The sequence below is a fragment of the Daphnia pulex genome, chromosome 11 (genome assembly GCF_021134715.1).
Source record: "Daphnia pulex isolate KAP4 chromosome 11, ASM2113471v1".
Lineage (NCBI taxonomy): Eukaryota > Metazoa > Arthropoda > Branchiopoda > Diplostraca > Daphniidae > Daphnia > Daphnia pulex.
Window position 1 is genome coordinate 407,483 of NC_060027.1, and position 22,270 is coordinate 429,752.

General features: G+C 39.8%; 7 protein-coding genes across 11 annotated transcripts; 4 read left to right on the plus strand and 3 right to left on the minus strand.

Moving 5' to 3' along the window:
* Positions 1-241: 241 nt before the first annotated feature.
* Positions 242-2,969, plus strand: LOC124207227. 3 transcript variants are annotated; one of them, XM_046604586.1, is made up of 10 exons: positions 242-467; positions 532-824; positions 889-1,124; positions 1,191-1,303; positions 1,377-1,508; positions 1,579-1,970; positions 2,029-2,135; positions 2,199-2,355; positions 2,417-2,492; positions 2,554-2,969. In XM_046604586.1, exons 1-10 carry the CDS (start codon positions 393-395, stop codon positions 2,713-2,715), a joined length of 1,743 nt encoding a protein of 580 aa, XP_046460542.1. In that variant the 5' UTR covers positions 242-392; the 3' UTR covers positions 2,716-2,969. The 3 variants fall into 3 exon arrangements, with proteins under 3 accessions (XP_046460542.1, XP_046460540.1, XP_046460541.1); XM_046604584.1 differs by having other exon boundaries at positions 245-467; positions 1,371-1,508; XM_046604585.1 differs by having other exon boundaries at positions 245-467; positions 535-824; positions 1,371-1,508.
* Positions 2,970-3,091: 122 nt separating this feature from the next.
* Positions 3,092-4,263, minus strand: LOC124207232 (B-cell CLL/lymphoma 7 protein family member A-like). 3 transcript variants are annotated; one of them, XM_046604593.1, is made up of 4 exons: positions 3,670-4,263; positions 3,527-3,602; positions 3,364-3,460; positions 3,092-3,301 (listed from the first exon to the last, which is right to left on the minus strand). In XM_046604593.1, exons 1-4 carry the CDS (start codon positions 3,756-3,758, stop codon positions 3,183-3,185), a joined length of 381 nt encoding a protein of 126 aa, XP_046460549.1. In that variant the 5' UTR covers positions 3,759-4,263; the 3' UTR covers positions 3,092-3,182. The 3 variants fall into 3 exon arrangements, with proteins under 3 accessions (XP_046460549.1, XP_046460548.1, XP_046460547.1); XM_046604592.1 differs by having other exon boundaries at positions 3,524-3,602; XM_046604591.1 differs by having other exon boundaries at positions 3,364-3,602.
* Positions 4,264-4,689: 426 nt separating this feature from the next.
* LOC124207224 (kinesin-like protein KIF12) lies at positions 4,690-8,370 on the plus strand. Its single transcript, XM_046604582.1, has 13 exons — positions 4,690-4,828; positions 4,893-5,000; positions 5,092-5,425; positions 5,505-5,651; positions 6,075-6,182; positions 6,312-6,376; positions 6,442-6,505; positions 6,569-6,713; positions 6,772-6,890; positions 6,951-7,055; positions 7,123-7,496; positions 7,568-7,805; positions 7,880-8,370. Exons 1-13 carry the CDS (start codon positions 4,770-4,772, stop codon positions 8,219-8,221), a joined length of 2,208 nt encoding a protein of 735 aa, XP_046460538.1. The 5' UTR covers positions 4,690-4,769; the 3' UTR covers positions 8,222-8,370.
* A 1,210-nt stretch (positions 8,371-9,580) lies between these two features.
* LOC124207622 (glutamate receptor ionotropic, delta-2-like) lies at positions 9,581-10,298 on the plus strand. The gene is made up of 3 exons (XM_046605194.1): positions 9,581-9,688; positions 9,770-9,929; positions 10,000-10,298. Exons 1-3 carry the CDS (start codon positions 9,584-9,586, stop codon positions 10,296-10,298), a joined length of 564 nt encoding a protein of 187 aa, XP_046461150.1. The 5' UTR covers positions 9,581-9,583.
* A 4,112-nt stretch (positions 10,299-14,410) lies between these two features.
* On the plus strand, positions 14,411-15,488 carry LOC124207230. The gene has a single exon (XM_046604588.1). The coding sequence runs from the start codon at positions 14,503-14,505 to the stop codon at positions 15,313-15,315; it is 813 nt and encodes a 270-aa protein (XP_046460544.1). The 5' UTR covers positions 14,411-14,502; the 3' UTR covers positions 15,316-15,488.
* Positions 15,118-18,063, minus strand: LOC124207226 (origin recognition complex subunit 3-like). The gene is made up of 10 exons (XM_046604583.1): positions 17,980-18,063; positions 17,719-17,913; positions 17,523-17,646; positions 17,111-17,456; positions 16,706-17,048; positions 16,496-16,642; positions 16,044-16,439; positions 15,826-15,985; positions 15,520-15,764; positions 15,118-15,455 (listed from the first exon to the last, which is right to left on the minus strand). The coding sequence occupies exons 1-10, from the start codon at positions 18,004-18,006 to the stop codon at positions 15,312-15,314; spliced, it is 2,127 nt and encodes a 708-aa protein (XP_046460539.1). The 5' UTR covers positions 18,007-18,063; the 3' UTR covers positions 15,118-15,311.
* A 125-nt stretch (positions 18,064-18,188) lies between these two features.
* Positions 18,189-22,248, minus strand: LOC124207238 (cryptochrome-1-like). Its single transcript, XM_046604608.1, has 12 exons — positions 21,830-22,248; positions 20,582-21,740; positions 20,428-20,477; positions 20,049-20,339; positions 19,720-19,981; positions 19,512-19,640; positions 19,250-19,435; positions 19,050-19,190; positions 18,816-18,967; positions 18,654-18,751; positions 18,494-18,586; positions 18,189-18,434 (listed from the first exon to the last, which is right to left on the minus strand). Exons 2-12 carry the CDS (start codon positions 20,666-20,668, stop codon positions 18,349-18,351), a joined length of 1,575 nt encoding a protein of 524 aa, XP_046460564.1. The 5' UTR covers positions 20,669-21,740; positions 21,830-22,248; the 3' UTR covers positions 18,189-18,348.
* Positions 22,249-22,270: the final 22 nt, after the last annotated feature.

A 22,270-nucleotide genomic window follows, 5' to 3' on the forward strand; every position in this document is an offset into this window, starting at 1 on the left:
GTTATTATGTGATTTAATTTAATTGTGCTCTAATTAATTCTTGTTATCGTCCATATTGGTCCATATCTAAAATAAGTATGTAAACACCGGTGGTTGGGTACAATAAAATCCCTGACCCTTGCAGCCCTGTGCGCTTGGACTTTGATGTTTTTCATATTGTAAGCTAAAAATTTGACTTGTATCGTGAATTCTTGATCCTTCGGTGATCGTTAACTCAAACAAATCGTGGCTTTTTAGTTTTTAATCGATATTAAGTAGATAATAGCTGACCATCAGCCAAGTCGCGTAGCAACAGCAAATGCCCGCGAACCTCAGGCAGTTTTTGTTTCTTGTAAAGGATCGGGGGTCTCATATGGGTGTTACGGGTCACCATATTGTTTAATTTTTCTTAAATGAGTCAGGGATTAGACCAGTCTGCTGGACATCAGTCACTATCTCTCCTCGCAACGGAGAGCACTCGTTTCTTGGTATTCCAGTAATTTGAACTTTTTAAAGTGTGTCGTCTAATTTACCAGATTCGATTTCATCTAGAAGATGAATACCATAATGGACGTTAATTATATACATGTTAAAATAACCAGTGGTTTATATTCACTCGTGGAGGACAGTGAAGCATCCAAAAAGAAGGTCTGGGAAAAATTCCTTCGCATTGTTTACTGTGATACCAGGAAAATGGTGACAGACGATAACTCGTGTAGAGGCTACGCTGCGTGTAAGGTTTGTGGACAGATTTGCCGTCTGGGGCCCAAAGGCGGAACTAAAGAACTGGAGGATCATTTCAGCCTCTGTTCTCGAGCAGCAGCAGCAGACAATACGGCATTAAGGTACTGATCATTTGGTCATCCGTTATAATAGTGAATCCTATTTTATTTTTATTTTTAATTTAAGATTAGCAGAAAAGCAATTGAAAAAGGAAAACAAGAATCAGACCGAAAAGGAACGTAAGGATGAAATTAAAGCACTCAATAAGGAATCGGCGTTTTTAGTGATGGGTCAAGAAAGTGAAACAATCCCATTGGAAGAGATTACAAAAGCTCGTCTAACGCGTGCTTGTCTGTCGGAAATTCCTCCATCGATAGTCCAATTTTTCACGGATGGAAAATCTCCAAAGGATAGGCCAATGAGTAAAACATTATTTTATGTTTTTTTTTATTAATTAATTTACCTGATTTTCTTGATGCAATCTGCAGACTTTTACGAAGAGCTTCAAGTACAATTGAATGTACTTTGGGAACGGTTTTGTGAAGCTAAGAACGAAGCTTACACCGCTTACACAGAGGCGCAAAACGGTGCACTTACGAAGGTAGGATAACTTTTTAACTTTAACACATCTAGACATCGTGATTTTAATTTAAATTTTTAAAATTAAGCAACAGGCAATTTACACTGTTCAAAACGCAACGCCAGTTCAACCCAACCTTCATCTTGGGCTTTCCTATTCCTCGGCGAATGGCATTGACATCACCTGGGTGCCAACCGATGTTAAGTCTACACTGGGCTTTGATCGAGTACTTGTTTAAATAAGACATTTTCTTACATCTGTAAAATTTCAAGTCACAATATATCGAAACGTTACAGATTAGCATGATTGGACGTAATTTGTCAGAACTGGTTCATCCAGAGGACTACGCGGAGATTGTTCGTGTTTTTCTGACGGAACCATCTGCCGATGGTAGGCCTACTGTCGAGGACTCGAAAGACTTTACTTTTCCCGATTGTCGGATAACAGAATCCATCATCCATCGGTCGAAAACGGCACCTCAGTACCACACAGTTTTCTTGACCGGATACATCCGCCAGTGCATTCGAACTTCACGAGAGAAAACTAGTCATCAAGACAAGCAAATTATGCCTGCCTATACGGACTGTAGTTGTTGGCCCCGACTAGCTTCGTTTATCCACATCCGGACATACTATCAGTATATGACACTACACTCCATAGACGGAAGAATCATTCAAGCAGATAAACGGTTAGTTTTACTCTATTTTAAAAAAGCAGTCTAACTTATTGATATCGAACAAATGCAGGATCAAAATGGTTGCAGGTTATACGTGCGAGGAAGTCGTAAACAAAAAAGCTCACGATTTCATTGTAGAAGACGCCGTCAGTTTTGTTTCTGAAGCCCAAAACTATTGTGAGTTGTGCAAGAAAACGAAATTTAAATGTTTTATTGAATTTGTTACTATTTGATTAACAGGGGTGGAAAAAAATGGCCGTGCAAATTGCATATCTTACCCATTAAAGGGTAAACACCAGATTGTTCATGTGAAATCTCGAGGTGAATTCGTTTACTATCGAGATTCTGATACTAATCAAATGGTTTTTGGTTTTATTTTAAGCAATACTCTTATTCAGTAAGTTAAATCATATACGAATTGTTTGTCTTTAACGACTGAATTGAGCGTTCTATCACAGTGAGGACGACTATCAAAGAGAACGATCATATCTTCAAGAGCAATGGAATACTTCCTGTGATACTTCAACATCATCGGTAATCACGGAATAATATTTTACACGCAATCTAAACTACAGGTTCACCATCAATGTGCTAGGTTGAAGAAAGTTACAATATTTCTTCGTCCACACCGGAGGCTTGTGGCATTGGCACACCAGTTCCAATGGAGCAAGACTCAATGGCAACGGATTTTCAAACATCATTTGCACTCTCCCCCGATGTATCTTTTTGTATGTCTCCCGATTTGTCTTTCTCTTAGCTGGATGGCAATCTATCACCTTGCACAATGGAATCAAAGAAGGAAAGGACATCGAACACGTTTTCTACTCCACTACACTTCCAACTGAATGCGCTGCTTGCGCACCCAGTTTGCCAAATGTCGAAACTATTTAAGTAAAAAATGAACTGTAAATCGCACACACACTAATGTCTAAATAGGTACTTTTCTTTTAAGTTATTGAATCATGTCTTTAAATTTGAGATACAAGAATAAAGAAGGAATTATTATTTGAATGATAAATATTAGGCCAAGTGTTAATGCTAAACAAATCACTTTTCTATCCTGAACTCGTTTATAAAGAAAAGTTCCCATACTAAATCATAAACTAGTAGTAGCTTAGTCCTTAAAAATGAAATTTGTTAAAAAACTATTTATTAAGAGTATCCATTATGAAATTTTGCACACATTTTTGACATTTAGCATAAAATTAATCAAGACATACTTGGTCATTCCATTTTTAATCTCTTCACTCCGGGTTCATACAAAGAATTGGAGTCTTCTGACGCCATGAGCTGTGTGGATGCAAAGTCAAGTGGACCTTGAGATTCACTTGTCAGGGAAAAACCTATAAGGGATTAACGGAATGAGCCAACAATGCAATCGAAACATTTCATAAAAAATAAATACTTGTGTTTGAATCTTCTCCACTGAAACTGATAAAAGATGTCTCTTTTTTGGAGGTGTCGTTTTCTTTGTTCATTTTCGAATCTTTTCCCTTCTTTTTCTGTTGAATATTACACACCTGGTTAGCCAAAAACAGTCTAGAACAATTATCGTGAATGTTTACCACCATTTCTATTTGAGAAACTGGAACCCATTTGAAAATTTTCATTGTAGTGTCTCCGATTGTAACCCATTTCTTCTCCCTGCACAAAATTAAACCAAATTCAAGGACAAGTTCTATGAATTGATCAATTGAAGAAAACAACATACCAATGCCGGACTTTGTCCACGACTTGCATGACTCGTTTGATGTCATCTTTAGCTCTGCTACGTGTTTCTGCCCTAACTGACCGAGACATTTTCAGTTGTATCCCAGGAATTCACACGATTTGTTTAAAGTTGAAAAACATAAATAGTACTTTGACACAACAAAACTATGTGAAGTAAGCGCACAGACAGAGCGAATGAATGGAGCGAAGGAAAATGTCAAAATGGACTACAGCGTCCGCGTTGACGTTGCCAGATTCCTTTAAAAGGTTTCTATTCCGTTTTATCTTTTTTCTCAAAAATACGTCAAGAAAATCAATTCTATATCGAATTTAAAAAAATCTTCGATAGAATTGTGCTGTAGAGATTGCATTCTTGATTCGCCAACATAAATCAAACAATGCAATAATTCAGTATTCATGATGTGGCGTCTAGTTACCATGGCGACCGGAGAAGGACAAAACGCTTCGCAAATTCAAAACAAAACTTGTCCACCGTGCAAATCAATAATGATCCCCTGAACTACCAACTTTAGTGCAGATTTCTTACCTCAAACTAGCTAGGTGAAATGCCATCGCTTGAAACCCAATAAAAATATCGTGAAAAATTGTCTCCGTGCATTTGTGCTGTTCGTGTGCATTGGTCAAATTGCCGTGTCGTATAGATCCCGTTGCCGTAATGACAATACGGGGGCGGTCACAAAGTAAAAACAAGAGGGTGGTATCAACAATAAGGACACCAAAAACAAACGGGACTGTGCGTAGACGAAGAGTGGGTGGTGAGGGGCAGAGCTAGAAGTTCAATCATCATAACTTTTCCACCGCTCTCCGCACCCACACATAGAGCGCTAGTAAAGATCGATTGAAAGAGGGGAGAAAACAGTAGATCGAGATACATACATATATACTAGTCTGAGTAGTAGTAGTGTACTAGCAACCTCAAAAATAACAGATAGAAAAGGGAGCGTGCCTTATAAGAGAACTCGACACTCGTCGACAGTCATCGACCGAGCTCAGTAGCCAAACTCAAGTCGACTAGTGCACAGGAAATGATCTTGGATTGGTCACTAATTGTTTGACGACAAAATTTACCTCAAACTCAACATGGGACTGACCCGGAACAGTAAACAAGGATCCGTTCGACGAGCCAGCTCTTCCGAAGGGTAAATATTTTTCCAAATTCAAAATTTTGAAATGATTTTGATTGAACCACATTTGTCGAAATAGGTTCGGTAGCGCTTCGTCTTATTCCAATACAAGTTCGTTCGGATCTCTGGCCGATCTGGGCAATGACAACAGCCCCGATGATTTGGGTAACATTAGCGTCGTCGTCAGGTGAGTAGTAGAGACACGTCAATCACCCCCCACCACCCTATTATGATTGGACTAGACAATATTGATTGGGTTATATTATTATTGCTGTCAGAGTGCGACCGTTAAGCGAGCGGGAAATTCAACGGAACGACGACACCATTATTCAAGTTCTCAGCCATGAGCAGATAATGATGCGACCAGACGTCCGAGCCAATGGACAAAGTGCCATCAGCGGTTCGCAGTCCACTTTCAATCAAACGCTGACCGCCAAATCGTTCACGTTCAACGCCGTTTTCGATCAAACGGCCAGTCAATCGGAGATGATGGAAAAATCCGGAGTGGCCAAAATCATCGCCATGGCCATGGAAGGCTATTCGACCACCGTCTTTTGTTACGGGCAGACAGGATCGGGCAAAACGCACTCACTCACTGGCCCGCCCCATTTGGTACGTGCTGGTAGTTATACACATGCACTCCCGTGTTTTTCTTACGACATATATAATAGCGCTCTGATGTTTGTTATAGTTCCAGGACCAACCGGATCCCTTCTCGGAAGAACACGGGCTCATCTATCGAGCCTTCGTTCACCTTTTCGACCGATTGAAGGAAAAGTCCAAGTCAGATTGCACCTATATTATCAAAGCTTCTTTCCTGGAAATCTACAACGAAAAGGTAAAAAAAAAAATGAATAAAATAAAATAAAAATGAATCAACTTTTCCCCTTCGTCCCTACAATAGTAGTAGTAGTACATGTGTGTTAGTTCCTCTCGCCCTATGTAAGAGCTGCTACCCCCCTCTATTACCTAGAGCAAGTCTCCAAATGGTGGATTGCGTGAGACCGGCCGAGTGCAAAGGGAGGGTACAAGTTTTTTTTCCCAGGGAAGAAGGAGTATAGGCTACTTTTCACGTGTACACCGTTTGCTATATTCACCACTCATCGATCACGAGGCGTAAGAAAGTTGTGACAGCGTTCAAGTCAAAGCCCATGATCGTAATTGGTTCGAGCGAATTTCCCAACTTGTCCCAAGTAGTTAGAGGAAACAACTTGAATCTATATCAAACTTTTGGCTATTATGCAAATGCCCAATTTGGCAGGTGATCGACTTACTCAATCTCAGCACCTTCAAGAAACCGCTGCAGGTGCGCTGGTCAAGAGTCGCCGGTGGTTTCTACGTCGAGAATCTCTTTACAGTTGAATGCGAGGTAAAACAACGTATACTTGTCAGTAGAGTTGCGTAACGGTGGTGTCGCCCTTGCATCACGCACCGCAAACATTCGCACGAGATGACAATACTTACCAAACTTTGTGGTGTGTGTGTCACTTGCATCCAGGAATTCGACGATCTGCTGGCCGTCCTAGAGGAAGGAATGAAGAACCGAGCTGTCGGCAGTCACGGGTAATCAAATTTCCGTTCACATTTGGGTGCACATTCTGTAGGTTTCTCGTCTGATTGTGTCACAGCATGAACGACTATTCCAGCCGCAGTCACACCATTCTCACCGTTCACGTCATCTCCGAATTGCAGGTGACGAATGACCTGAAATTTGCATGCATAAAATAATGAATTTGATTATCGAGTTGTATACAGGCATCAGAGGAGGGTGTTTACCTGAGTCGGCACGGCAAAATCAACTTTGTCGATCTGGCCGGTAGCGAAATGACCAAGAAAACCAACAGCCAGGGTAAAACACTCGAAGAGGCCAATAACATCAACAAAAGTTTGATGGTCCTAGGTAAAATAGAAAACAAAATAATGAATTAAACGATTTTAGGCTAATTTGATTGATTTAGGCTATTGCATATCGCAACTGAGCGACCCGAGGAAACGGAACGGACACATTCCTTACCGCGATTCCAAATTGACTCAACTCTTATCCGATAGTCTTGCCGGAAACGGGGTCACCTTAATGGTAATCAATCAATCAGAATTTATGATTTTATATACAAGAAATGAATTGATTATCGTACAGGTGGCGTGCGTGTCCCCGGCGAGATCCAATTTGTCCGAGACTCTCAACACGCTCCGTTACGCCGCCAGGGCGAAACACATTCGCAACAAACCGGTCGTCGTCATGGTAGCACATCTCGCCGAAGAAAACCAAATCTATAAAGATCAGAAATAACATTTCAAATTGATTCCAGGATCCCAGGGAGGCATTGATTTTAAGTTTAAAACGGGAAGTGATGGCCCTACAGGAGGAGAATGTTCACCTGCGCAATTTGGTCGACATGGAGAAATCGGTCAACACCCAGCAACGGCCGGTGACATCCGTCATTCGATCCTCAACTCCCGCCGAGGAAGATTTGCTGATTGGAGCAGCACTGACCACGCCGAGATTGGGCGATTTACCCACCCAGGAAGCCCAGGAACTGCTGCACAGTCTCTTGCAAGAAAATCGAGCCCTCAGGAAAGAAAACACCGATCTCTACTCACTCAGGGAAGCCTTGCTGAGACAGCAGGAGGCCGTTACCAAGCAAAACGAGCGGCTCATCAAACAGATTGAGGGCAAACCTATGTATGCAAATGAGTCAATTATTGAAAACTTGCAAAATGTGTGTTTTTTTTTTAATGATTATTACTTAACAGAAGAACGCCTCGAGCTCCTATGGCGCTTCTTGCGGTCAACGATCCAATCAAGAATGAAGGATCGATTAGGGGTGGATCTGTTTCGGCTAGAAATTCTCCGTTACCGCCGTTGAAACGTTCGAATTCTCTGATATCCATCCCTGGTCAATCGTCTCTCATTAGTCCTTTAAACCAGAGTATCACTTTGTTAGATCAACAGTCGACTGTCATGGGTCTTAACGGCACCTGCATCTTACCTGTAAAATAATCCTCCAAAATCAATTCAATGAAATTAATCATGAGACTAACTGCAACTAATGATTTAAATTCTAGATGACAGTGAGCAAAGAAATGACCAAGAGAGGGTTCAACGCGAGTAAATCGGCAGATAATAAAATCAACGACGACAATGGCGACAGTTTGAATTTAGATCCGGCCATGCTTTCCCCTCCGCAAGTGTACGGGCACCGGAAGAAATTGACGGATTTGAAAATAGACATGAATTTCGTACCAAAGAAGAACAAGATGAAGAGAAGCAGCAGCATTGGAGTTGGCAGTAATTTACCATCGCCGGATGGCAAAAGCAAAACCTTTTCTCAGCAGCAGCCGAGGATTCGCGTAGCGAATAGCTCCAGCACCACTAATGGGGCAGCGGCCGGGTCCTATACCAAATAAATTCAATTTCTTAATTAAATCTTCATGCAATTTTTTCCCCCGCATGTTAAACAACACATCTGCAAACTTATTATCACAATCATTAACTTTATGATATTATAATGTATGGAATCAACAAATACAAGTTGGAGATTGGCAATTACATTAAACAACGGGGGAATATTTAATGACTTGATTATAATGTAATTCGCAATCTAACGACACAAATGAACTCGTAGGAAATACCAAACCATTTTGAATAATAGTAAAGCTTATATAAGAGAAACATTATCTCTGTTGGTGGAAATGGAATTCAAATATAGATGGACTTGAATTCATGATTGGTGTCCAAAGAGATTTACCGACTTGAAGGCTATATTGACTTATTTCCTGTTTATACAATACTCTGCACATCCTACTAGAGAAACCGAACTGTTCGAGCGAAATCAAGCTAGCTTTGGAAACTAAATGAATTTTTTAGAATTGAAAGTTGCCTTGGTTTTCAAACAACTTGTGTAAGTTGGGCAGACTTTTTCTAAAAAACTAATCACACGGACAGTTCAAACTACAAAGAATAGAAATGAAACTGCGGAGACATTTTCTATAAATCCTTTGGTATATACTGGAATCTCGCAACTGGACATTTCGATTCGTACAGAATCAGCACCAAGTTTGGTTTAGCCTCTCTAGAATAGCTGATGAATGACTTGCAGAGCAGCGCAGTTGTAACTTCAACCGCACGGGACTTCAAACGTAGAATAGGCTGAATAGTAGTGCTCCTAAAGAGCTACAGTCAAGATGTTAGTTTTGGTTATTCTCTTGGCATTGGCAAGTTCAACTCTTCAAACAAAAATTACCAGTAATAGTACTAGTAAGATAAAAGATAGCGAGATTTTGCAAGGCCAGCACTTGAGAGTGTCCGCATTTCACGTTAGTATTTTCCATTAACTACTGACTAAAAAACAAAAAACGTTGTAAATGATTTGATTTTGCGCGCACAGTATCCCCCATTTTTCATGGTTACGCAAGGGAAAGATGGCAATGCAATTTACAGCGGGTATTGTTATAACATAATTGATTGGATGGCTCAACAATATCAATTAAGGTGAACATTTCAACATTTTTCGCTTTTGAAATAAGGCATGTGCTCTCACTTAATTGACTTTACTCGAAAAGAATCACTTTCGTGCCTGTCAATCAATCGGAGATTGTCAAATTCGGAATAACCCAAGCCATGATTAATCAACTGGTCAAGACAAAAGTAACGTGAAATATTGACGGAAGTAACAAATAATCCACCCATAATTTTGTGTTTTTAAATCATTGAAGGAAGTAGATATTATCCCAATGGTACTTATCCCAACGGTGGAACGGACTCGTTTAATGGATTTCACAATCCCTTTGCTGATTGGCAATAGTCGTTTGATGCTTCGTTATCCCGAGAAGGAGAGTCGCCTAGTTGCTGTTGTACAACCCTTTTCGTTGTTGGTAAATCGTCACGGACATCACCATAACTTGTTACTGCTCGAATTCAGACATTTTGAATAATTGTATCTTGTGTTTTCATAGACTTGGGCGTGTTTGTTTATAACTTTTGTAGCTATGATTGGAACATTGGCCATCTTCAGTCGATATCAAAATACTCGCAATTCCAGCTCAGTCTCAACGTCATTTTGGGAAATTCTGGGACGCAATACACTTACAACCCTAGGGCTTCTAACTGGACAAGGTCGGTGCAATAATAATACTGAACGAAAAATAATCTACCTAAACGAGTGCGTTCATTCCGTTACTTAAAGGTTTCTACATCCCGCAAAATCTCCGACTCCACATCCGAATTCCGATCGCTCTTTGGTGTCTGGTTGCGGTCGTCATCTGCAACGCTTACAGCGGCACTCTGACCTCATTCCTGACGGTTACCAAAATGAAACCAATTATAAACTCTCTAGAAGAGCTGGCGAGCAGCGACCACTACAAATTGACAGCGGAATACAATAGCGCCTTCAACGACAAATTTCTGGTATCAAAACCAATTGGTTGTCTTTCAACAATATTGATGATTTTCTCTGTTTTTCCATTCAACATTTTAGAAGGCTAAATCTGGCTATCTCAAAGTCCTTGGGGATTCTCTACGCCAGAATCCTCATCTTCTCTTTCGTGATTACAACGAAGCAATTGATAACGTGTTGAAAAAAGATGCCGTCTACGTGAGAGTACGCTAAATATTGCGCATATTTCTACGAATTAAAGTGCGTAAACAGTACTCACTTGTTTCTCGTCCTCGGCTCTGTAGGGTGGTGCTGACATTTTAAGCAGGATCTATGAGGATGTGACAGCTAATAACGGGAAATGTCGGCTGACTGCTTCGAAACCGTTGAGCGATGTCTTGTTTTTATCTTTTGGACTAAAAAAGGGAGAACATTACAACACTATTTTCAATAAAGGGTAATATGCAATTTAATAAAGTTTCAAAAATATCGATAGTTTCTATACTCTTTTTTTTTTTGTCTTTTATGCCATGATTTCTTGAAAGGCTGACAAGACTGCGCGAGAGCGGACTGTTAACTTATTGGTTGAGTCAAGTTACACCAAATATTGACAAATGCATGATTACCAGTAACAACGTGGCCAAGCTCAGCAATTCGAAGATTCGCAAGTTGAATATAGTTGACACATCTAGCATTTTTCTGCTTTTGATCGCCGGAATATTGTCCTCTTTGCTTTGTTTCTTTGGGGAGTTCACGATTCGCTATTTCACGAGATAAGTCCTTGGCTGGAAATCAAATCAATAATCAGTCCTTTTTACTTTCTGAATGTAAACATTTAGTCAATTAATAATCACCCCGCAACAGACCAGTACGAACCAATATAATACCAGACCTTTTTGAAAAAAATCATTGTTGTGTCTTTAGTAGAAATCCTCTGTCGATTCTTCAATTAATTTGCGTTAATGGCACAGGTGCACCTAAATGGGAGAGAGAAAAAATCACACTATTATTGTTCTGACTGGAATCGTTGAAAATATATATACTGGTAGTCGATCATTAATCCAATACATGATATTTCGTTTAATTTGTATAGATTCTTACTGCTAAAACAAAAGTAATGCTAAATTGACAGCCGGTACTGACGCGGCACGATACAATTGGCAGTTAGCGAAAGACGGAAGATTTGAATGTTGATGATGACTTAACAAAGCCTACTAGGTAAAATTTTAGAGAATTGCGCAAGAAAAATTGGCGTTCATCTTTCACCAATACGATCAAACATTTCCTACATGCGGGCCAGCCACCAGCGCTGAATTCAAATGACTAAATAAGATGTGCTTGAATGCTTCACTGGTTTCAAATTAAAACTGCATTTACTGATCCGTATTGAGGTAGGATTACTCGTCCAAGGTCTCTAATGTAAAATATCAGTTTGAATTATAGATACTTTGTTCTCCTCCCATGCAAACCTAACCACAAATACGAACCGCTGAAAATTTTACAATTGATGCATGTGTTTTGTACCGTGCCTTAGTTGAGATAAGACGCACGAATGCCCAGTTAGAATTATACCGGTAGTACTAACAATTAATTAAACCGCATTAGACATTTCGTTCTGGCAATTCCAACAAATCAACAGTATCGTTGTTCAGACAACTGACAGCACTTAGAGGTAAGAAACGCAAATCAATTTCAATTCAGACTACTGTATAATTGCATGGCTGAATCTCCTAATATTTAAAGCAATCGGAATCTTTGCGCATCCATCGTGGGCAGACCGTGACTAGACATTTCCTAGTCTGCTGCAAATTAGAACTTTGGGTATCAGCTACAAGTCAAAATCCATTCACCAATAGGCTCCCCTAATCAGTCACAATGAAGTCGCGTAACTTTGTTCTCCTGGGACTATTTATCACTTTGACATTACAAATAACATCACAAATGAGAGATGACGCAATTTACGGCCGACACTTGAGAGTATCTGCATTTCACGTCAGTATTTTACAATATCATATGAAGATTGTAGCTTAACATTATTAATTGTAAAGTGACTAAACTTAAACTTTTCTATGATTCCATTGATTATGTGGGTACACAGCATCCTCCATTTTTCATGGTTACCCAAGGACAAGATGGCAAACCAACTTACAGCGGATATTGTTTTAACATAATTGAATGGATGGTTCAACACTATCAATTAAAGTGAGCATTGAATAATCGTTACTCAAATTTTCTAAAACTTATTTATCTACCCGTCTCGAAAAAAATGCTATAGCATAACTTTCGTTCCTTTGAACCAATCGGAAATTGCTGAATACGGAATCACGCAAGCCATCGTCAATCAACTTATTAAAAAAAACGTATTCAACAAATTTTACATTCATTATCAAACTTAAATTTACATAATAAAATCACGAGAGCGGCATTAAATCCTTACCTTTATTGTCGTCGGAAATAAGGAAGTAGACATTATTCCTATGGTGTTGACACCAACACCTAATCGAGCTCGTTTCATGGATTTTACCATTCCGTTGCTGATCGATCGTGGCCGTTTTATGCTTCGTCATCCCGAGGAGGAGAGTCGACTGGCCGCTGTTCTACAACCATTTAGTTTACTGGTGATTGACGTCTGAGAAAGCAAAAAACAAACAAAAAAAAAACAAACAAACAATCGAATTAACAAGGCAAACCTCATCTAAAAAATAAAATATTTCTTGTACACAGACTTGGTCGCTGCTGATAATAACCATTTTTACTCTGGTTGTGGTGATGGTACTCTCCACTCTATACCAACGCTTTCGGAACAAAAGCACAAAACCAGTTTCAGTTTGGGAATTATTTGGACGTTATACACTTTTTATCTTGGGGCTTCTAACCGGACAAGGTAAGTGTAGTAAATCTTGGAGAATATTTAAACTTTAATTTGGCAGTATTGTATACTTGAAGTGAGTTTTCACCCATAACAGGATTCTACATGCCGGATAACTTCCTAATCTTTAGACGCATTCCGATTACGGTTTGGTCGCTGATTGCGGTCGTTATCGCTAATGCTTACAGCGGCACCTTAACTTCATTCTTAACGGTCCCAAAGTTGAAACCCACAATCAGTTCTATTAAAGAACTGGCTACCAGTGAAGATTATAAACTGACAATGGAAATCAATACTGCCGACACAGACAAATTTTTGGTATACTAAACTATATTCTGCGACTGCGATGTACGTATTGGATGCATTTTTTCCCTTATTAAGAACGAAATGAAATTATTTAGGCAGCTACTTCGGGCTATGGTAAGATTCTTGGGGATTCCCTACGCAACAATCCCCATCTTCTGTTTCATGATTACAACGAAGCAACTGAGAAAGTGTTGAACCACAATGCTGTCTACTTAAGGGTAAATATATTGGGCAAGCGCGCTTGAAACTAAGTTGGAACGATATTGGATTGCAAATTTTAGATCAAAAAGGAATGAATGGAGCGGACACTTACTTTATTTCCGTCTCCGATAGGTTGGCATTGAAGTTTTAAACAGAGTCTATGACGACATGAAGGCCAATAACGGGAAATGTCGGCTGACTGCTTCTAAACCATTTGGCGATATCCGGTTCTTATCTTTCGGGCTCAAAAAAGATCAACATTACAATAATGCTTTTAACGAAGGGTTTGATTTAACAAATAATTTTACCTTTGATAAAGTTGAGTAAACCTTTTTTCTCAACAGGTTATCACGATTGCGAGAGAGCGGATTGTTGACACACTGGTTCAATCATTACATCCCCAAAATTGACAAATGTTTCGTCGGAATCCGCCACGTAGCTAAAGTTGACAACAGGAAGGTAAAAGCATTAAATATTCATGACGCAACTAGTCTTTTTCTTGTGCTCAGTGCTGGGCTATCCGTTTCGTTGTTGGCTTTTCTTGGAGAGCTATTGGTCCGTCATTTCGCGAAGGCCAACAAGTAATACCTGCTTATACTTACGCTGTTGGATTAAAAAATTAAAACACATGGCAAAAAAATCAATATGAACTGCTAATCAAGGAGCACGTTATGATTCTTGGCACTCGCGTCACGTCGCCACACTATAAATCACTATTTATGTAGTTTGGCAAGCAAATAAAACAATACACTACCCATACAAATTCAAACCACATTCAAACTGCCGCCAGAGTTACATCGTTCCGCAGTTTAGTCATCTACCATGACGATTTCCACGGTTTAGTCATCAATCAAATTCAACAGTCGACACATCCACTGATCAACAAGTGGTTTGTTTGTGTTCTCTAATAAGAAAAAACCACCTTTGTTTATAGTCGAATGACATCGTCTCAAATGTCGAATCCTTCTAAAGTCTCCCAGCGTTACGTTTTGATTCGTCCCTTCTCTCAAGGCGACGAAATAGATTGCAAGAAAATTGCAGGCTTTAGTGTAATGTCAACAGTTAACCGCACATTCTTTTCGGCTTTGTTTCGCGAAACAACATTCCAGTTGATGGTGTTCCTTTCAGCTGTGTTATTCATCATAGTGGGAATTCCCTTCTTCTACTGTGCAGTATCTGTGCCATTGACAATAACTTTTCTCTATTCGGCAATATGGAGCAGTGCCATGATGAAAAGTCTTGAAATTCAAAATGAATTATCTCTAGTGAAGCAGCAATATCAAGAATCATCTGACAAGACCACATTTCTGGTAGCTGAATACTATGGCCCTCATTTAGATCTGAACCCCGGAGAAAACATTACTTTTATAAACCTGTCAAATTTCCAAGGATTAGAGGATGAACTTTCCAACAAATCAAAGAAACTGGTTGGATTCTTGGGCATTACACGAAACAAAGATAAAGCCTGCAGCAGCTGGCTAAGACGATTTGCAGTTGATCAACAATTCAAAAGAAAGAAAATTGCTACTGAATTAATATCGACTGCATCACACTTTTGTTATGAACGAGGATACGCCTCAATTGAAGTCTGTATTACCGAGTGCCAGCAAGAGGCAAAAGAATTCTTTCTTCACCATGAATTTGAATTGGAGCAACTCTACCACAAAAGTATTATGGGTAGCACAGCCGTATACACTAAGTACCTTTTCAGGAAAGATTTGAAGCATACCAAGTCAGCACTTAATGCTTAGACTCCCCAGGTCAAGCGTGCAACGTGATCCGTCTTTCGTTTTGACGACTGGATGAATCCGAGTAGCTGCAGCTGCGCAACCGCTCGAATAAAACGTGCTTGAATGATTGGCTCAATTTCTTCATTGTCGTCTTCATCGTCCTGTTTAAAATTTGAATACAATTCGTCTTTGTAATATTTTGGGAAACAAAAAATTATTTCTAACCTTTTTCTGAATAGCGTTGAAGGATAACATCCAGTCGTAAAGATTGATCAAGCGACCGCACTCGGTATGCAATTTGTAAACGATACAAAGATCCGGCATGGAAGAGAGAACTTGCGTTTCTTGTCCGGTTAAAGAACAGCAACTGCAACCAAGGTAAGAAGCCGGATTCGAGAGAGCCTTACTTATGGCTACCCTAGGAACCGGTTGGACCTGACGCCGCATCCATGGAACGATATCCCAATTGCCTAAAATGAAATGCGATCAAGATTTCCGTACAAACAGACAAAACAAATTAAGTAAACGTACTTTGAACTTGACTTCCAGCATAGAAAATTTCATGAAAAACTAAGGTTGAAGGAGATTTCAGACGACTTGCCAACTCCGAATTCAGCCAGGTTATGATCTCGGATTTTACTTCGTCGAATTCTGAGGTAGTCCGAACTTGCTTCGCCGTGGCCATCAATTGCTTTAGAAATACAGTTAGATTTTGTGTGCTTTAAATGAGGAGGACTAAATGCACTTACTGCTTTCAATTCAAACTTGTCCAGTTTTTTGCCTTGAGGTACGAATACATTTTGACTTTTAGGGCTGGAAACGGCGTCGGATTTTTTAGATTCTTCCAAACGTAAAAGTTCTTCTGAAAAGAGGACGAGACTAGTGGAGAAATCCGACAAAGAGCCAGACGAGTCGCACTCTTTCAAAGTAGTCAATGCAGCTTCGATTCTGGTTCGAAGTTCGTGCGCCGACGAAACGTTCAACAATCGGAGAAATTGCTCCCAGTCTTCAGATTCACCACCGATCAACAAATTCACGTATACTTCACGCAAACTTTTGCCAAACAGCGCATCAGGCATGCCGTCACTCAGAGAATGGATAATTCGACAGCTTAGCGAAAAGTTCTTGGAGTAAGTGTTCAGCGCCTAAAATAGAAATTCAGTATCAACACTCACGAAATATCAGTGCATTAACAATTTACCTCTAACGATTTTTGCAGAAACAACCGGAATTCTTTGTCGTCAGTCAGGAGTGAAATTTTGGATCGATTTTTTTCGATAAATTTCATAAACGACGGAAGCTGACGATAAAGATCTAAATCTGTTACGTTTAGTTGCTTAATTCTATTCTAAAATATCCGAAATAATTAAATATAGAATAAGATATTAGTGTGAAAAAAAAATTATTGTACTTTTAGTTCACTGACGGAACAGCACAGGGACGAGACTGGAAGAGTGATGTAGTGCTGCATGATTATAAGGTGAACGCGCATCATGAAACTGTTTAGCGACAAGTCGTGATAAAGAAATCCATCCAGTAGAAGTTGCATCAACCTGGGCCCGAGTTTTAAAACGCTGCTCTTCATAAAAAGCTGTTCTATGAGATGGTTCAGCAGGACAACAGAAGGTCGTGACTGGAATGATTTGGTCGCTAGGCAAACGGAGGTTCGGTGGTGAAGTTGCTGCTGAAGGGCTACTGTCGTTGCAATACCCATGATAAATTGAATGGGTAGCTTATTCCGGACTCGGTTTTCTCTAATAAGAAAAAAACAAAACATAGTTGATATGAAAGGAAAATGTAGTTTGAGAATGGTTACCTGCAGAGTAGTACAAAATCCTGCAATTGCTGAGTACCAAAAGATTCGAGATCTTGGAGGATTATGATCAGTGGTGTTTTCATTACGACATTTGAATACCACGTCGCAAGATTCGCGAATGTCTTAACTTTAGACCTTGGTTTAATGGGTACAATTACATCATCTTCATCATCTTCTTCATCTTTTTCAACCTCATCATCTATTGAGTCACAGCTCGTTAGTTTCTGAATTGTTTTCAGCACCATGTTTTTCAGAGAAGGGCATTCTTTTGAGTTTAACATAGCCACAAACGGAGATACATTGGTCTTCAAAGTAGTATCCAGTAGACTGAAAAAGGCAGCATGATCTGCGAATTGCAATAGCAATGAAAATTATCTTTAATTCCAATAACCAACACACCAACTAGTTTTACCTGGAAGATTAACTCCCAAAGAAATTAAAGCAGTAGGTATGCTGCTCTGTCCAGTACCAGCATTTTCACTAACAAAAGTTTTGACATCATGCAGAAGTTGTTTGTGGCTATCTGAAATGATTTCCTGCAAAGAAGAGATCATCAGCATCACTTCGTTATGTTCAATAGTCAATACCAAACACCCAGCTTATCAGACCTCGCTTTTCTTTTTAGTGGCAGACCATATTTTCTTGTAGGAATCTAGCCTTATTTCCATAGACGACTTATCACTTTTGGCAAATAAAGATGAAGCATTGAGATCATCATTTGTATCTACAATAGCAGACTTTTTAGTCTTCTTTCTTGGACTTCGACCCGATTTTTGTGGATTTGCTTTGAATACAAAACAACCCTAGTGAAAAAGAAATAGAGCTTAACATAAATAACGATTTAATTAATGCTGTGATTAACACAATACCTTTGAGAAAGATGATGTTGTGGCCATTTTCAGATAAAGTTGCACGATGTTGTTGCCGCCATAGTTCGATTTGGCGCTGAAATCCTGCTTAACGCCATCTGGCAGTAATTAAAAAAAACATTTTTAAAAGCGCGCGAAGCGACATCTTGTTTATGAATGAATGAAATAAACAAGTCAAAATTGCAAATGAAATGTCATCCATTCCAATCAATTTGATGGTGTATATTAAATAACATAGACCCACACATTTGATTTTATAACACGCACTGTTGTTTTTTTAGATTTTGCACTCTGAATTTTGAGATTTCAAAAATAGTACATTTTAACGACACATCAGAAAGTTGTCGTTGATGAGAAGTGGAACTACAATTAATTCTTTTTAAAGAATTTTGTAATTTTAGGTGGGGATTCATTAGAAACGCTTTTCTTTCTTTTGACTGGCTCGCCTTCGGGTGCTAGAAAATACATAATTATAATGACTTTTCGTTTTGTTTTTAAACAGTCATGCTCATACCTTCTTCTTTGCCTTGATATGCCTTCTTCATCTTAGCTAAATTCTCCTTCATTACAATATCATGGTCAACTATTCGCTTCGGATAGTCTTTTCCTATTTCGATCATTTTTGAAACACTTAATTTTTTATAACAAGTATTTTATGACTTATCCATAATTACCAATAATACATCCCGCTGTTTTTTGGACACTCAGAGGAGCTTTCCACGGCTCGTAAATGTACTCTGTTGGGAATTTCTTCAAAATCGGCAAATACTTCCTGTAAATTTCAATAGAATGAGTAATTGAGTGTATAATGAATTTTGATTCGGAAAACTGTTTACTTGATGTAATCGCCGTGTTTATCAGTCTTCTTGCCAAAAGCTACGGGGCTATAAACTCGAAAATAGCTGTGAAAAAAAGCTGAAGCAGAGAGCCACATCCAGTTCCCAGCGTTCAATGCCCAGTCAGCATCAAGCAATAGTTCTTCAAAAACCTTAAAAGTGTACACAATTTACTTAAAAAAGGTAATAAGATAAATAACAATAAAGCGTTGCATTTAATGAATAACATAGTACCTGTTGGCCAAGTTCCCAAGAGACCCATAGATCTCCGCGCGTTAGGAAACACGCAACTGCGTGACGGGCCAAGTGATGAATCCAACCTTCAGTTCGTAATTGTATCATGATGGCATCGATAAAAGGATATCCAGTTCTGCCCTGTAAAAAGTATCCAAATGTTACCCGGTTAAATTTTCTGAAATTAGAAAGAAACTTACATTTTTCCAAGCGACAAAGTGCTCGTCTTCTGGGTCAACTTTCCAGGGAATTTGTTTGCACACGGGATTCCCAATCATTCGATCAAAGTTGGGAGTGTATGCCCCGCAAGTGTAGTAAAACTCTCGCCAAAGCATCTGACCCGTCAGCGATGTCGGCGGACTCGTGTGTTTACGACCGTCAATGATCTTTGAATAGACGAATTTATTAGGACCAAACACGGGCATTAAGCAATAAAAAGAAAAGTAGATTTATGCTGTTTACCTCGTGAAGACGATGATACATTAAGCGGGGTGACAAGCAGCCAAATTTGAGGTAAGGGCTCAACACAGTGGTTGATGGTTCAATGCTGTTGGGTGACGTGTCCGGTTTACTAAATTTGCACACCCAATCCTTGACAAATGAATAATTTAATTTCTGTTAATGTGTGCCAAAAAAACAGCGCCAAATATAGAATAGAAATTAGGTATACCTGTTGACTCATGTACTTTTCCATCCTGGCCAGGGCTTCAGTTTCTCCTCCGCGATAGAGTTCTTTCCCTAACCCAGTCAAATCTACTTGCATTTCTTCCAATAGTGGAACATTATACTTGTCAGATAAAAGCAAAGTCTGGCACTGTTTGGGCAATTTGCCAGGAGCATTCAATGCCTTTTCGGGTGTTCCAAATTTGGCCACAACAGATTGAAATTTTACATATGTCAATGGAGCTTTATTACCATTCGCCTTAAAAACCCTGCATAAAAATGAATCAATCCATAAATCAATTGTACATAGATTTTAATTTTGAAATCAAAACCAACTTTTCCAGGTCATAAATGGTGTGAGAAACTTTGGTGACCACAGTGACAGAGTGATGGTCAGCAAGCTTTTTAATTTCTTCATCTCGTGTTTTGGCATATGGCTCTATGTCAACCTCGAATGTCAATTTCTTGACATTCCATTCTTTGAAGTATTTCTTGAAAATTTCTGTTGGTGATCCTTTTAGTATGAACAAACGAGACCCAATCTTCTTCAAATTGTCATCCAGGTCCTGAAGGCTTTGAACGAGGAACCTCCAGCGATTAGGACCAACCTTGGCATTCTTGACAAACCTAAAAATCATAATTTGATATGTGTAATAGCCTGACAATAAATGTCTATTAAACAATACAAAATACATAATTTGTCTAGGCTTATTACCATGGGTCCAGAATGAAGACAGGCCTCAATTCATAATGACTTTCGCCAACCTGCAGTTAAGAAAAAAAAGTGAAAATGTAAACTAAAAAACAGGTTCTTTGAAAGTCAACAACAATCACGCAAGATTGAAACGCGTGATTAAACACGATTTTACCTTCTCGAGGGCATTCAAAAGTGCTGGATTGTCGTGCAGGCGAAGGCCTTTACGAAACCAATGAATCACTACTGGTTTATTATTCATGATGTCTTTTACACAAAAACAAAATCTTTGGTTTCAACAGTGTGTGCATTAAAACTCTAAGCAAAAGTTTTACAATTGTTTCTGCATATAAAATGGAAGGGGAATAATTGGGAGAGCACACTCGATCACTTTCACCACCGATTCAAAACAAAACATATCGTGCTGCCACCTCGTGTCTAATCTTCCTGCCATGCAAATGTATATTTAGATGCGCAGAAAGTTGCACGTAGTGACGTGAAAAGCAACACACACCAACGAAACGTGTTTACATATTAAGATTTTTCGATTTACCACAGTACATTTCAAACGTCACCTGATTTGACTAGCTACTCAAAGCACATCGTGAAAAATCGGGACGATTGCGCAATCAATATCTCTTTTGTTGTTTTCTTAGGAAATAGTTTTTGATAAGAATCTCGAAACGGTTGATTTCGTCCAGTGTTTTTTGGTCGATGGGCGATTTCACTGGCACATCTTCACGAATGTTTCTTTCCGAACTGGACTTGTTGATGGCGGGCATAACTTCGTCATCGACGTCGTAGAATTCCGATTTTCCAGTGTACAGTCGTCTCAAACTCAGGACTGTGGTCGGAGTGGCCGCCGTCACTCCGCCGGCCGACATGGCTCGATACTTTCGACTGGGCGTTTCACTCCGGCTTCTCGGACGGAAGAAGATGGGCGAGGCCGATAACCATCCCAGAGCTTTCCAACTCCGTTTCTTCCTGTAAGGATCAGCTTCTTCCGATTCTTCTTCGGCCTCCTCATCCAGGGCCTCCTCGTCGTCGCTGACCGCTCCTTCCGGTTGATGATGATTGCTGCCAGAAACGGACGAGGAATGGGTCCGGATGCGACTGATTTCGATATCCGGCAGGCTGTAGCGAATGCCGGACAATGCACTGCTGTCCATCACTCCGAATCGTTTCAACGTTTGAATTTCCCGCTTCTTTCTCGCTTCGTTGCTGATCTCCAATTCCTTCAATTGGCGGTGAGTCGTGTCGTATTCCCGCTCCAATTCCTCGATGACTTCCACTTTGACCGATTCCTCGCCTACGAATCGCTGTATCCGCTCCAGCTGGATCGACGCCGCCAAATGCAATCAATTGAGTTTTGTAAAAATAAGTTTGAATTCCTTGATTTTGTTTTGGGTTGGTGTGTTTTTACCTTGATTGCAGCCGAGATTTTCCTCCGCTGAAGGTGAGTCCGCTGCCTTTCGATCTGGTCCTCCATTTCCGCGTCCGTTCACTCTCAAAGTCGGTCCCGCAATGACAGAGCGATGTTGTTTTTTGTTGTTGTCTGTTCTGTGATTTTCCTTTCTAATCTTTCCTCTGGTCAGCAGCAGCGGCGTAGTATTATGTACAGGTACGGAAAATAAGTGAAAGTTAAAAGCCGACCATCAGCGGATGTAGTTACACACACACACGACTGGGCTATCTCTATAGGCGCCGGCCATCATAAAATCAAAATGACGAGTTCCCGCCAGCAAGGCTGAACTAATTAATAGTCATGGGCATGGCCGGATGCGTTGGTGGGCAAGCGCCTTATCACGTTCCATTTAAAAGTGCTCGGTACTATATTACATATTACGTATTGCTGGACACTGCC